Source organism: Physeter macrocephalus, unplaced genomic scaffold (assembly GCF_002837175.3).
Source record: "Physeter macrocephalus isolate SW-GA unplaced genomic scaffold, ASM283717v5 random_380, whole genome shotgun sequence".
In the NCBI taxonomy this organism is placed as follows: Eukaryota; Metazoa; Chordata; class Mammalia; order Artiodactyla; family Physeteridae; genus Physeter; species Physeter macrocephalus.
Window position 1 is genome coordinate 62586 of NW_021145666.1, and position 11843 is coordinate 74428.

At 56.9% G+C, this 11843-nt stretch overlaps 1 protein-coding gene across 1 annotated transcript; it reads left to right on the forward strand.

The window, feature by feature from the left end:
* Nucleotides 1-1433: 1433 nt before the first annotated feature.
* Nucleotides 1434-11477, forward strand: LOC102979884 (ethanolamine kinase 2; the record flags this gene model as incomplete). The annotated part of the gene is made up of 4 exons (XM_028485364.1): nt 1434-1691; nt 3293-3552; nt 6556-6678; nt 11335-11477. Coding segments are annotated over exons 1-4 (784 nt in total), but the record flags the coding sequence as incomplete, so codon positions are not given.
* Nucleotides 11478-11843: the final 366 nt, after the last annotated feature.

Here is an 11843-nt window from a genome sequence, read left to right on the forward strand (position 1 = left end):
CTACCTGAATGAAGCCACTGACACTGTCCCTCTTCACGACAGCTGCTCACCCTTCTTTTGACTGAAAAAGGTGAGGCACTGAGTGGCCCACCCAGGCCCCAGCAAAGCTCATACCTCTAGAATTACAGGCTCTTGGAATTGTATAGAACACCAGGGCCTCTCTAGGGCAGCATTCCCACATCTGCCAGCATCCCAGTGCAGAGCCAAGAGCACAATTCTCTGAGTTTCCTTGCCTGCTTAGCTTTATTTCCTCACTGTTTGCAGGAAGGGTTGGAGTCAGTGTCGTTTCCAGCTCAACATACCGGGGCTCCATGACCTTGAGTAGGCAGGCCCCCCGATCATCTCCTACCCTGTTCAATAAGACAGCCATATATGGCTATTTACATTAAACATAAAATTAAATTAAATGTCACACTAGCCGCATTTCATTTGCTGGATAGTCCACATGTGGCCGGTGGCCACTGCACTGGACAGAACAGATATAGGACATGTCCATCATCGCAGAAGTTCCACTGGGCAGAGCTGGATTCTGGACAGCAATCAGGACAGGAAGCTTGTGGTTGAGAGGTTCCTGAATAGGTGAAAGGGTCAACGTGGGGAAATAGGCACTTTTCTGGGTGGTGCAGTGAAAGCCCTCCCACGCAGCCAGGTGACTAGTGAGGTCCCCACTGGCACACCCACCCCCAAAATGCATCTCCCAAAGTCCCCTCGCCATCAGAAAAGGCCTTTTCTCACGGAGCCTCTTCCAGGAGTCCAGGGATTGGGGGCAGGAAGCTGGGGGACAGGTGGTCTAGCCTAAGCTGACCTCTTGGGAGCAGCGGAATCTCCACACTCCAGGACGCAGTGGGGGGCGGGAAGAGGCTTCCCCCGGCCCTGCCCCAGGTTACACGGGAAGAGCGGCCCCGGCCGAGATGGGAAGGAGGAGGCCACTTCGCTGCCACGGAAGCGGGGGGAGTGAACCGGGGGCTACCGCGCCTGAGACCCGGGTGGGGGCGGGCCCACGGCGGGCCCACGGCGGGCCCACGGCGGGCCCACCCACCCCGGCCTCACCCGGGCCCCACCTCCTGCGTCACGGCCTCTCCGGGGGCGTCACCCCGCCAGGCTCTCCAGGTAACTGTGGCCGCAGCCGCCCGCGGCGGCAGGCAGCGCACCCCCCCCCCCGGCCAGCGGGCCGGGCCGGGGCGGGGTGGTGTGGGAGCGTTCCCGCGGCCCCCGCCCCGCCGCCCGTGATGTCACAATCGCGGCGGGCCCCGGCGTTCCGGGGTCGGCTTCGGCTTTGGCGCCCAGCTGCGAGGCGGCGATTGAAGCGGGCCGCTGGCTCCTGAGTCATGGACTTCCCCTGGCCCCTCCTCTACCACTCCCACTCCCGCGCCGGGCCCCCCCGCAGGGGCTAGCGTCCGCGCGGCGGCTCCGAGGGGGTGGGGCTGCAGGGAATGGCTGTGCCCCCTTCGGCTCCCCTGCCGTGCTCGCCCTTTTACCTGAGGAGGCAGGCGCCTTGCCCGCAGTGCTCATGGGGCATGGAGGAGAAGGCTGCGGCCGGCGCGGGCTGCCGGGAACCGCCGGGCCCCCCGAGGGCCGCCGCCGTCCCGTGCTTCGGCATATCCGTGGACCAGGACGACATCCTCCCCGGCGCCCTGCGCCTCATCCGGGAGCTGCGGCCGCTTTGGAAGCCCCAGCAAGTTCGGACCAAGGTAGCAGAGCGGGCGCGGGGCAGGGGATGGGGCCCCGCCGGGGCTGGAACGGGGATGCGTGGACGTGCATCCTTCCGGGTGTCGGTCCCAGGGCTGCGCGGCTGCTGCCCAGAAGAGGGTTGAAATGGTGGTTTGCGTATGTATTTCTTTCTCCATCTATTTTGGTCCCCAAGCAAAGCTAGGCTCCCGCCACCCTCGGCCCTCCACACCCACCCCTCCTCCTGGGGCTCTCGGGCACGCGGGAGATCCACCTGCCGACTGTCAGCACGTTGTGCGTGCGGGCCCCACCCCCTGTCGCTGTGCGCCGGTGCCCCTCGCTGCCCAGAAGCAAGTAGCCATCCGGCTCTGAAACCTGCGGAGGCAGGAACTTTTAAGGGCCCCCCCACACACTCACAGACCCCATAGTGGGAGCAAAGCCTCCAGGCTCCGAGCTGCTCCTGCTGGTCCCAGGAGCCACCCTGAGGAATTCCAGCTAGCCCCGAGCCCTGAGCTGCGTGGAAAGCCTCACCATCGCCCCTAGCTCTGCCTCAGCTCCCCCTACACAGGGCACCTCCTCGCTCTGCTGGGCACGTTGGCAGGGACACAGACGTGGGCAGAGCCTCCCCCTGAGGAGCCTCAGGCTGACTTCCCAGCAGACCTGCCTCCTCTGGAAAGAGTCTTCAGCTGTCCCATTCCCTCTGGGAGCTGCCTGTGGACGATGCTGCCCTGAGTGGGCACCTGCAGCTTGTGTTGGAGTGGTAGGGACTCCATGCTGGCGGGCCTTCTGGGTGGGAAAGGGTGAGGTTCAGGACCATGTGTGAAGGTTGACAGACTCCTTTGTGGGGAGGGGGGAGTGGGTAACATTTTAAAAATAAAAGACAACTTTGGTGTAAAACCGTCAGGGCATCAAGCAGGCCTGAGGTTAATTCCAGCACTGGCCTAACATGCTGTCTTCCAGTCCCTCCCCTCTCTGGGCCTCAGTTTCCCCACCTTTTATTACTTCGAATGTCCGTAAGGCCCCTTCCAGCTCTCTCACACCATCCCCATAAATTCCATGGTTCATTCCTCCTTGTCACCCTACCCAGAGAACCTGCCCAGGATCTACTCTCTCTGTCTCTTCTGGCCCTAAGGAGCTCTGACCACCTGGCCCTGGGGTGGGTGCCAACCTCAGTACCCTCCTGTACCTCTGCCTGGCAGGTGGTGAGAGGCAAGTCGGGTCAGGCTGTACCCGTCCTAGGTGACTCCCCTCCCTCTGCAGCATCCTGGTCCATGGAGGTTTCTTTCAGGGCCTGATGGGAGAGTGAAAAGTGGGGAGGGTGGGGTAAGTGGTGTGAAAATTCCTCCACCGCCAAATCCCGTCCACTAGAGGCAGACCCAGGAGAAGCATGCCTGGGCTGAGCCCAAGCTGCCATTTTTTTCTTGAACTCTCTGGTCTACCTCAAGCATTGGGAGAGGGTGGAGGGTTAGGAGCAGTGCTGAGCTCTTTACTAAGTGAGAGGGCTAAAGGACGGGGGTTCTGTGTGATTGTGCTCAGCATTGAAACGAGCACCCTGTGCTGGAGCTGGGGCAAGAGCAGAGACCCTGCCCCACACATCCCTGTGCTGCCCTCTCCCCCATGCCAGCGCTTCACTGATGGCATTACCAACAAGCTGGTGGCCTGCTACGTGGAGGAGGACATGCGGGACTGTGTGCTGGTCCGGGTGTACGGGGAGCGGACGGAGCTGCTGGTGGACCGGGAGAATGAGGTCAGGAACTTCCAGCTGCTGCGAGCACACGGCTGCGCCCCCAAACTCTACTGCACCTTCCAGAATGGGCTGTGCTACGAGTACATGAGGGGCATGGCCCTGGGGCCAGAGCACATCCGTGAGCCCCGGCTCTTCAGGTGAGGAGGGTGCCCAGTATATCATTCATCTCCATGATTCCACAGGCCTTGGGCTTTGAAATCGTTGGCCAGCCTCCCTGGTGGAGTGGCGTCCATGAAAGAGACTCTTAAGATCTGTGAACTCCCTGAAATTGCATGAAAAATGTGTGTGTGTTTATGTGCCTTGCTCTGCGGAGAGGAGCTATAAGTTTGTGTAGATTTTCAGTGGGGTCTGCTAAAAGGATGTGTTCTTGGGGAGGCAAGTGAGAATTTTGGTGAACATGGGACCAAAGGGGGATCTGCTTCCTGGCCCACGCCTCAGTCCTCCACCCATCCCAAGTCTGACCTGGAAACATCTCGGAGCCTCGGAAGTGATATCCCCAGAGCGCTCAGGGTTTCCTGCTCTCCGCTCCTGGCGAGGGCTCAGGCATTCCTGGAAGATGGGCCTTATCCGGGGTGAGTGTGGTTGTAGCAACCCAGAGAGATGCCTCCCCACCCCAGTCTGAGCTCCTTCTGGGCTTCCTGACAAGGTAGGAGCCCAGGTTTGGGAAACTGCTGAGGCTTCCTTCCAGAGGCTCACAAGGACCCATGGCCCCCAGGGAGCTGCTCCTATTAAACACCTGGATGTGTAGGACCCAGGAACTCGACTTAACCTTTAAGCCCTGTGGATGCCACTGTTGGGGGTCTGGAAGGGGGAGAACCAAAGAAGAGCCCATATTATGCTCTCCTCTGACCATGCTGAGCAGGGATGTCAGGCAGGATCCTTCTTCCTCCCCACAATGCCACGCCCATGTGCAGGGCACTCAGACTGTAGTGAGGCTTGAGGCAAACCGAAATTTACCCCTGACACCGGGAACAACAGCATGGGGGTCTGCTTGAGACCCTTGGGATCTGTCCTGTCCCACCTAAGGGGAAGGAGCCTTTCAAATCTTGAAGGGAAACAGGAAAGCCCACGCAGGGAGTAGACCAAGAAGCTTCTTAGCTGTCACCTGCTACCCAGCTGACCTCAAGCTAGTGCGCCTGGCCCTATTTGCAGTGAACCCCTAGCAGGCCCTCTAGGGACTTAGAAGAAGGAAATCTGAGAGCACTGCCTCTCGGGCTGGTTGAGCCTCAGGATATTCATGTGGAGTTGTATGTTGTAGCTGTGTGTGTGTGTATCTGGGGTGGGGGTGGGACATGCAGCCCTGTGCGAGGGTCTTCTCAGGCTCCAGGTGATAGTTCAGAATGCACCCAGCTAGAGATGTGAGGTCAGAGCGGGGCCAGGGGAACTCTGTCCTGACTTCTCCCACAGTACCCCTCCCAGCTCTCCCTCAGTCTTGTGCAAAAAAGCTCAGATAGTGTCAGGTCCTCCACCACTCCCAGTCTCCCGCCACCTCTGGGAATCTGATGCTGTCACTCATTCTTTCATGGAAACAATTACCATTGTCAGGAAGATTGAAGATGGATTTAGGTTTGATAATAAGAAGAACTTTACATTTGGGGGAGAGCCAGAAATTGGGATAAGTATGGGACGTAGACCCTTCCTTGATGATTTTCCCAGGATAGACCATTATCCTTCTGGCCTGAAGGTGGATCTCTGAGGGAAAGGCAGGGAGGAAGAGGCCTCAGGAGCCACCTCCCCAGGTTCCCCTGAACCTCACCTCCCCACCTCCGCCTCCTGCCGAGGCTTTGCAGCATAAAAACGCTGACTGTTGAGGTTACTTTCATTGCTATTCCAGACAACAGCCCTATTGATATTCAAGGAAACACTCTGTTTAGGCTCTTTTCGGAATCTTCCTTTGGGTAGGGGAACCCCGGGTCTCAGGGGCCGCTCCCCTGCCTTGCCCAAGCCCTGGCGGGCTCCCTCCTGCCCCAGGGCCTCTCGCCTCTGAAAGCACAGCCTTCATCTCTCACCCACTCGGTCGCTGCCACGCCCCCTGCCCCCTCCACCCTTTAGGAGGTGGGAGCCTTGGGGGCTTCTGGAGGAGCCCCTAGTCTGCCCTGCTATCCTGTTGGGCGATGGCTGTCCCTTCCAAGGACCTGGCCAGGGGAGGGGGTGTCCCTGGAACAGCTTGGTAACAAGGTTTCAGACAGCCAATGCTTTTGTTGTCTTTCCCAGTGATTATTATTCGAGCAACAGGCAGAGGCGAAGGAAGCTTGAATGCTGGAGGCTTGGCAGCTGAGTGGGGGGTGGGGCTCCAGAAGGGAGAGCAGGCAGAGGACTGGGGGAGCCCAGCTGGGACACAGGGCCTCAGACGCTGGGGTCCTTATCAAGGCCTTCCCTCTCTGCCCGGTCAGTCCTCCATCCACCCCCGCCCTCTCCCAGCAACCTTCCCCAGCTCTGCTTTCTCCTCTCCCCACCGCCCCCTCCTTCTCTCCCGGGACCTTGGATAATGTCCACAGGAGAACTTGAAAATAGAACGCTGGTTTGTTTTGCGTCCTTGGCACCCAGCCGCCAGCATCAACTCCCTGCCGCAGAGGAAGGGGCTGCCCTGGGCCAGCCTGCTGCCCTCCCCACCTTGACCAGGCTGATAAGAGACAAGCATTTCTTCCCTGCATGGCATTACCACCCCCTGATTCCTTGGTGCCCTGCATTTACCTCCCCCTGAGGGCGTGGGTCTGAGTCCAAGGGGGTGGGGCTGGGGTGGGGGGTGGGAGGGGTTCTGCCCCCCTCCCCAGGTGACCCCTCTGTCCTCAGGGGTTGCTGTAGGCACTCAACCTTGGGGTGGGGCAGGGTCACTGACCTGTGGCCAATGGCCCACTGCTTTGCCCTTTCGCTCCCTGAAGCCCCCTGGCCCCCCCCGCCCCCCCCCCACCCCGCTCTGGTTCTGGAAGGGAAGCTACTGAGCTGAAGGCCTTATCTCATTTTCATGCCTTCTGCTGAGACCTTCCTTCTGCAGGACCAAGCGCTCCTAACAGATTTGTAATAGTCCTACACTTGGCCCCAGTGGACTTTGTAGGGCCATTTCTTTATGCTCAGGAGTGGCTGAACTGGTGAGGGCCTGCCCCACACTCATGCTCTACTCTTCCTGTTTTCTGCTGTAGGCTAATTGCCTTAGAAATGGCAAAGATTCACACCATCCACGCCAACGGCAGCCTGCCCAAGCCCATCCTCTGGCATAAGATGCACAATTATTTCACCCTTGTGAAGAACGAGATCAACCCCAGGTACGAAGATCTGAGAGGGTTCAAGGCTACCACTGTCTCTGCTGCCTTAATATGACCGCCCTTCCCCAGCCCGCCCTGACAGAAGGTTTAGTGGCTTCAGTCCTGATTCCTGAGCCTCTGTCTCCAAGCAGAGTTGGGCTGATTGACGAAATCTCAGGAACTTGTTTCCACGGTTTTATACCTCTGTGCTTATTTCTCCTTCGGTTTTCTGGTTGTGGCGGGGCCAATGGTCAGCATCTCCCCATTTCACTTGAAGGATACTGAGCTCAGAGACTAAGCTTTGCCCAGTGTCACAGGGCTAGTCAGAGGCAGGGCTTCTGTTTCCACACAGGGCCCTTTCTACCTGAGCTGGCCTCTGAGCAATGAGAAGGGAGGGACCGGCCTTCTTGAGAATGGGGTGGGGCTGAGTTCTGAGTCTGTCGGAAGAGCTCAGCTCATCAGCTGACAAGCCCTTGGACTTCACGATTCCTGCTACTTGCCTGGGCACCTCTCGTCCCCACATGGCTCTGGGGCCCCGGTTCCTCACCTTGTTCAAACTGACAGCTCGCTGCTTCCTCACTGCTCTTCCGGGGAGGGGCGCACTCTACCCCTCCTGACATTGCCTTTCCCCAGGTAAGACGCAGTTCCCCGGACCTATCCTTATGCTCTCGCCGGCAACCTGGGAGTCCTTCTAGCCTTCAGATACCTGACTCCCCAGCATACCCTTGAGTGCCGAGAAAAGGATGGTGGCATGGAGAAAAGATTGAGGTCCTCATCCCTGCCACCCCCCGAAAAGGCCATAGTGGGTCTCTGATCTCTCCATGTTCCCCACTGGGGCTGAACATCACTCTTCTCCACATGTTCGTGGGATCAGGGCACAGAAGAGGTTTGGAGGAAGGGCATCTCCTTCTCCTTCTAAGATGGTAGTAATTAACCATCCCGTCGTGTGTCTCTGTCCCATGCACGCACACATGACTTTATCTAGATACTCCCTCTCAGAGGTTATGAAGTACTGCTTTGGGACCACTTGTCTAGGACGGCCTATGTTCAGACCTTCTATGTCAAATGGCTCTGGGACGAGGACTGCTTTCCCCCTTAGGACTAGAACAGCCCATGGAGAGCAAGACCCTCTGATCACCCAGCCTACCACTTTCGTTTGACAGGTGGAAAAACTGAGGCCCAGAGGAAGGATGGGACTTGCCCGAGGTTATACGGATCAGTGGCAGTTCAAGGACTAGAGTCCAGGCCTGATGCTCGGGCATGACCCTTGTTACTGCAGCTTCTTCTGACCGTACTGTCACTGTGTAACCTCAGGGGTGACCTTGTTGGGAGGGGAGTGTGCCCTGAGGAAGAGCTGGCCAACTTCCTTTTCTCTTGTCTCACCTTTGACCTTAGGCAAATCAATTTGCTTAAATTGAGCCTCTTGAGGGGATGATGCCTGCCCTAAACTGTCTAACCTGCCGCCAGCAGGGCAGCGATGAGCGATACTCGGATGGGGTGAAGCCCTTGAGCTCCAGTCGTTGCCTGATAACCCTGATTTAGTCAGTCCTTCATTTCACAAACACTGATTGACTGGGATTTAAAACAACAAAAAACTTGAAGGTGACAGGGGCCCTGCCCTCAAGGAGCTTAGAAACCGTCCGTGTAAATAGGACCTAGCTATGCGGTGTGTGTGATGTATGCAGGGGTGGAAGCACCAGGGAAAGTCTTCTTGGCAGAGGTAGTATGGCAGAGATGAGACGGGAGGCCTCCGGCTGGCGGAGACAGCATGAGCACAGCTTGCTTGTGGGTGCTGAGTAGATGAGGGCCTGGCTGGAGCAGATCTTCAGGAGGGATTGGGGATGGGTCGTGGGAGATGGGGCTGCAGAGGTGAGTTGGAGCTAGACTGTGAGAGGCCTTCAGTGCCAGGTTAAGGAGCCCAGATTAATTTATCAGGCAGTGGAGAGTCATTGTGAAGGTGTTGGAGCCAGGGGTTCATTGTAAAGACCAGATTTGGGTGGGAGTTGGGGGCTTCGAGGCAGGGAGGCCAGCTGGGGGAGTCTTGTAATTCAGTGAGCAACATCTAGGACTAGGGTTCCCAAATTGGAGCATGAGATTCCCCTGGGTGCTTGCTAAGTACAGATTCCTAGCCTAACCCTGGAGACTGATTGGGAGGTCTTGCATTAGACCCTAGGAATCTGCATTTTGACAGGCTCCCCAGGTGATTCTGAGGCAGGTGATCAAGGAACCATGCTCTGAGGAACGTTGCCCTAGGGAAGCTTCATGGAGAGATGGAGAATAGGGGGATGAGTCAGATCTTGTGGAAACAGATTTGATAGTCTTGGTGTTGGGTGGGACATGGAGGAACCCAGCGTGGCTGGGGAAGGTGGGGTTGAGAACTGCTTAAGGGGCATCAAGAGGAGCTTCGGATGGGTTGATTGGTATGAGGGCAAAGGTGATGAGTCAGTAAGTGTGAACACTTAGAAAGTCCTTTCCCTGTGGGGAGAAGGGACTTCCTCCCCCTCCCCCGCCCGGATCCCGAATGCCGAGTGGACACTTGCCAGGCAGCAGTCCCTTCAGGGGAACCCCCAGGCTTCCCTGAGGAGGGCCCCCAGCCCCTTCACCCCCTCCTACTCCTCTGAGGGACAGAGCTGTTCCGCCTGGGATGTGGAAAGTTTCTGTGATGCAGTGGTGGGTACCATTCTGCCATCCCCACAGCCTTGAGAGAGCCGATGTCAGGGCTGAAGGTAGCAAAGCTGGTGACGTTTCAAGCGCTCAGGGGAAGGAAGCAGGGCTGCCCAGGGAGGTAGAAGGCCTGGGCTGTTCCCACAGTAACCAGCTGTGTGGCCTTGGGGTGGGTAGGGTAGGGGTCAGACAGAGGTCAGGGCCTGGGCAGCAGGCATCTTGGATGTCAAAGACATGTTTTTCAGGCTAAGACCTGGGCAAACCAAAGGAAGCCTCCTAATTCTTGTCTTTGGGTGGTCTCGGTCCAAGGGGGAAAAAAAGAATCTTAAAGGAAAAGGTAGCTTCTTAAGAAAAGCCCAGATGAAAATGTATCTTATGCAGACCTGTCAACACAGATAAATTCCAGTGAGGGTGAGGGGAGGCCTCCCCCATCCCACCCCTAATAGACCCCTAGACTCAGAGTGGCCTGTGCAGAGCCCCTGAGGGGCACTGAGCCCCCCTCAGTTCAGAGGCTCAGCTTGATTTTGGATTCTTGGATAGGCTGAGGACTGCTTTTCTTAGGTGAGGGAGTGGGGTATCCAGCTGTGTAAGACACCTCTGGAGGCGGGAGGAAGTCTCTGCCCTCCCCTGAGCCTCAGATTCCCCATGGGGTTAGACTGGAGACCTAAGATCCTCTTTAGCTTTGACCTTCTCAGAGCCTGGAGGGGGCCTGCTGCTCATCCTTTTCCAGGGGAACATGGGGATGCCTTGGTCGCTGACTACTCTTGCCTGTATTCGGGCTTCTGGGCTGGGTGAGGGGCAATGGGGCGTCCTGGGGGAGGGTCAGAGAGGACGTGTCTCATTCACATCCTCCCGCGTGTACCCTCACTGCCCTGGACAAGAAAGCAAACAGGAGTCATGTGAATGGAGATAAAACCCTGGAACCACCAATGGGTGGAGGGGAGGAGGCTAGGGTTTTAAGGGCTCTGCTAACTATTTGGTTTTTCAGTATACACAGAACTCTGTGCTTCCTGGGAGCAAAGTTCAGAGCATCGGAGCACAGTGCACCCTCACCAACTTCCCCATGACCTCTGAGAACATCGTTGACTGACCTGTTCATTCATTCCTCAACGTGTACTTTTAGCAGAAATGCCTGCCGTGGGCCACAGGTTGGGGTGGGCTGAAGGACAGGAGGCCTTCATGCATCTTTGTTCCTACACAAGCAGGGGGCCGGGGCAGGGAAACACACCCATAGTTCAAGGGGGGAGGAGGTGAGTTATTGAGCCACAACAGAGCAAGTGCTTTTCAATTGGAAGGCCCTAGTATCCCCTTGGCCTTGTAGGAGTGAGCCCAAGAAGCCGTTTTTTTGCTTTCTTCTGTAGACCTGAGTGCTCTCGCTGTGCGATGGGAAGCTAGCCTAGATGATCTCTAGTCCTTTCCAACCGTGACGCCAGCCACCAGAGCAGGAGGGAGACTCACAGGAACGTCCCTGTGTCTCCTCGAGAGGGTGCCGGTGCAGCCACCACTCCCAGGGCACTGTCACCCTTCCACTGGAGGAGCTCTGGGGTCTTGTTTTAGAGAGCTTCACCTCCCCCTAGGAATTGTTCCGAGTATCCCAAGAGCAGGCCTGTTTGCGTCCCTCCCCGGCTGCCCTTGTTCTTTCTGGGATAATTGAGTTTGGACATTCATTCTCCCTCCCCTGACACCTCCTTGTGCCTCCATCCTTATTTCCCTCTCCCTTTCACAAAGTATCAGGACACTGTTCGGTCAGGGACTTTTACGCTTTGCAAAATGCTTTTCTGCCCAAGTTTTAATCAGCTTCTTAGAATAACCACAGGAAGTCAGAAGGACAAGAAAGGTTAGTGCCATTTTACAAGTGACAAAAGTGAAGGTCTGAAAGGTCAGCCATTTGTCCAAGGTCCCTCTGCAATAAGAGGTAGTGATGGGGCCAGAGCCCAGGGCTTTTGAGGCCAAGCATGTGCCTGTCTGCTATCAGCCCTCCCTCCACTGGCCACCTTTCTTGCCACTGTCCAGCCTTTCTGCAGATGTCCCTAAGGTCGAGGTGTTGGAACGGGAGCTGGCCTGGCTGAAGGAGCACCTGCCTCAGTTGGACTCCCCTGTGGTGTTTTGCCACAACGACCTGCTCTGCAAGAACATCATCTACGACAGCACCAAAGGTATAGCTTCCCTGGCCCTGGCCAGGCAGCAGCAGGGCTCAGGCTGCTTGATCAGCTGGCGTTGGGGTTCTACTCCTCAGGCTGGTACTTGGACAAGCAAAGTGAGACCTTCTGGTGTAGGTCTCAAGTTAATTTGTAGGAGAGAAATGAAAAAGAAACAAATTCCTACTTAGAAAAATCTTTGCCAGGAAGGAACTCAAAATCACGGTTTGTGGAGCCATTCCCCTGACAACGAGGACGTCTTGGCTGCCCTGAGCCTTCCCTGTGTTCCTGATGATAGCTTCACCTCCATGGAGTACTTGGCTTTATTTTGTGGTCCTCAGCCATGCTGAGGACAGATGTCTTTAGTTGGGGAGAGTCTGAGGA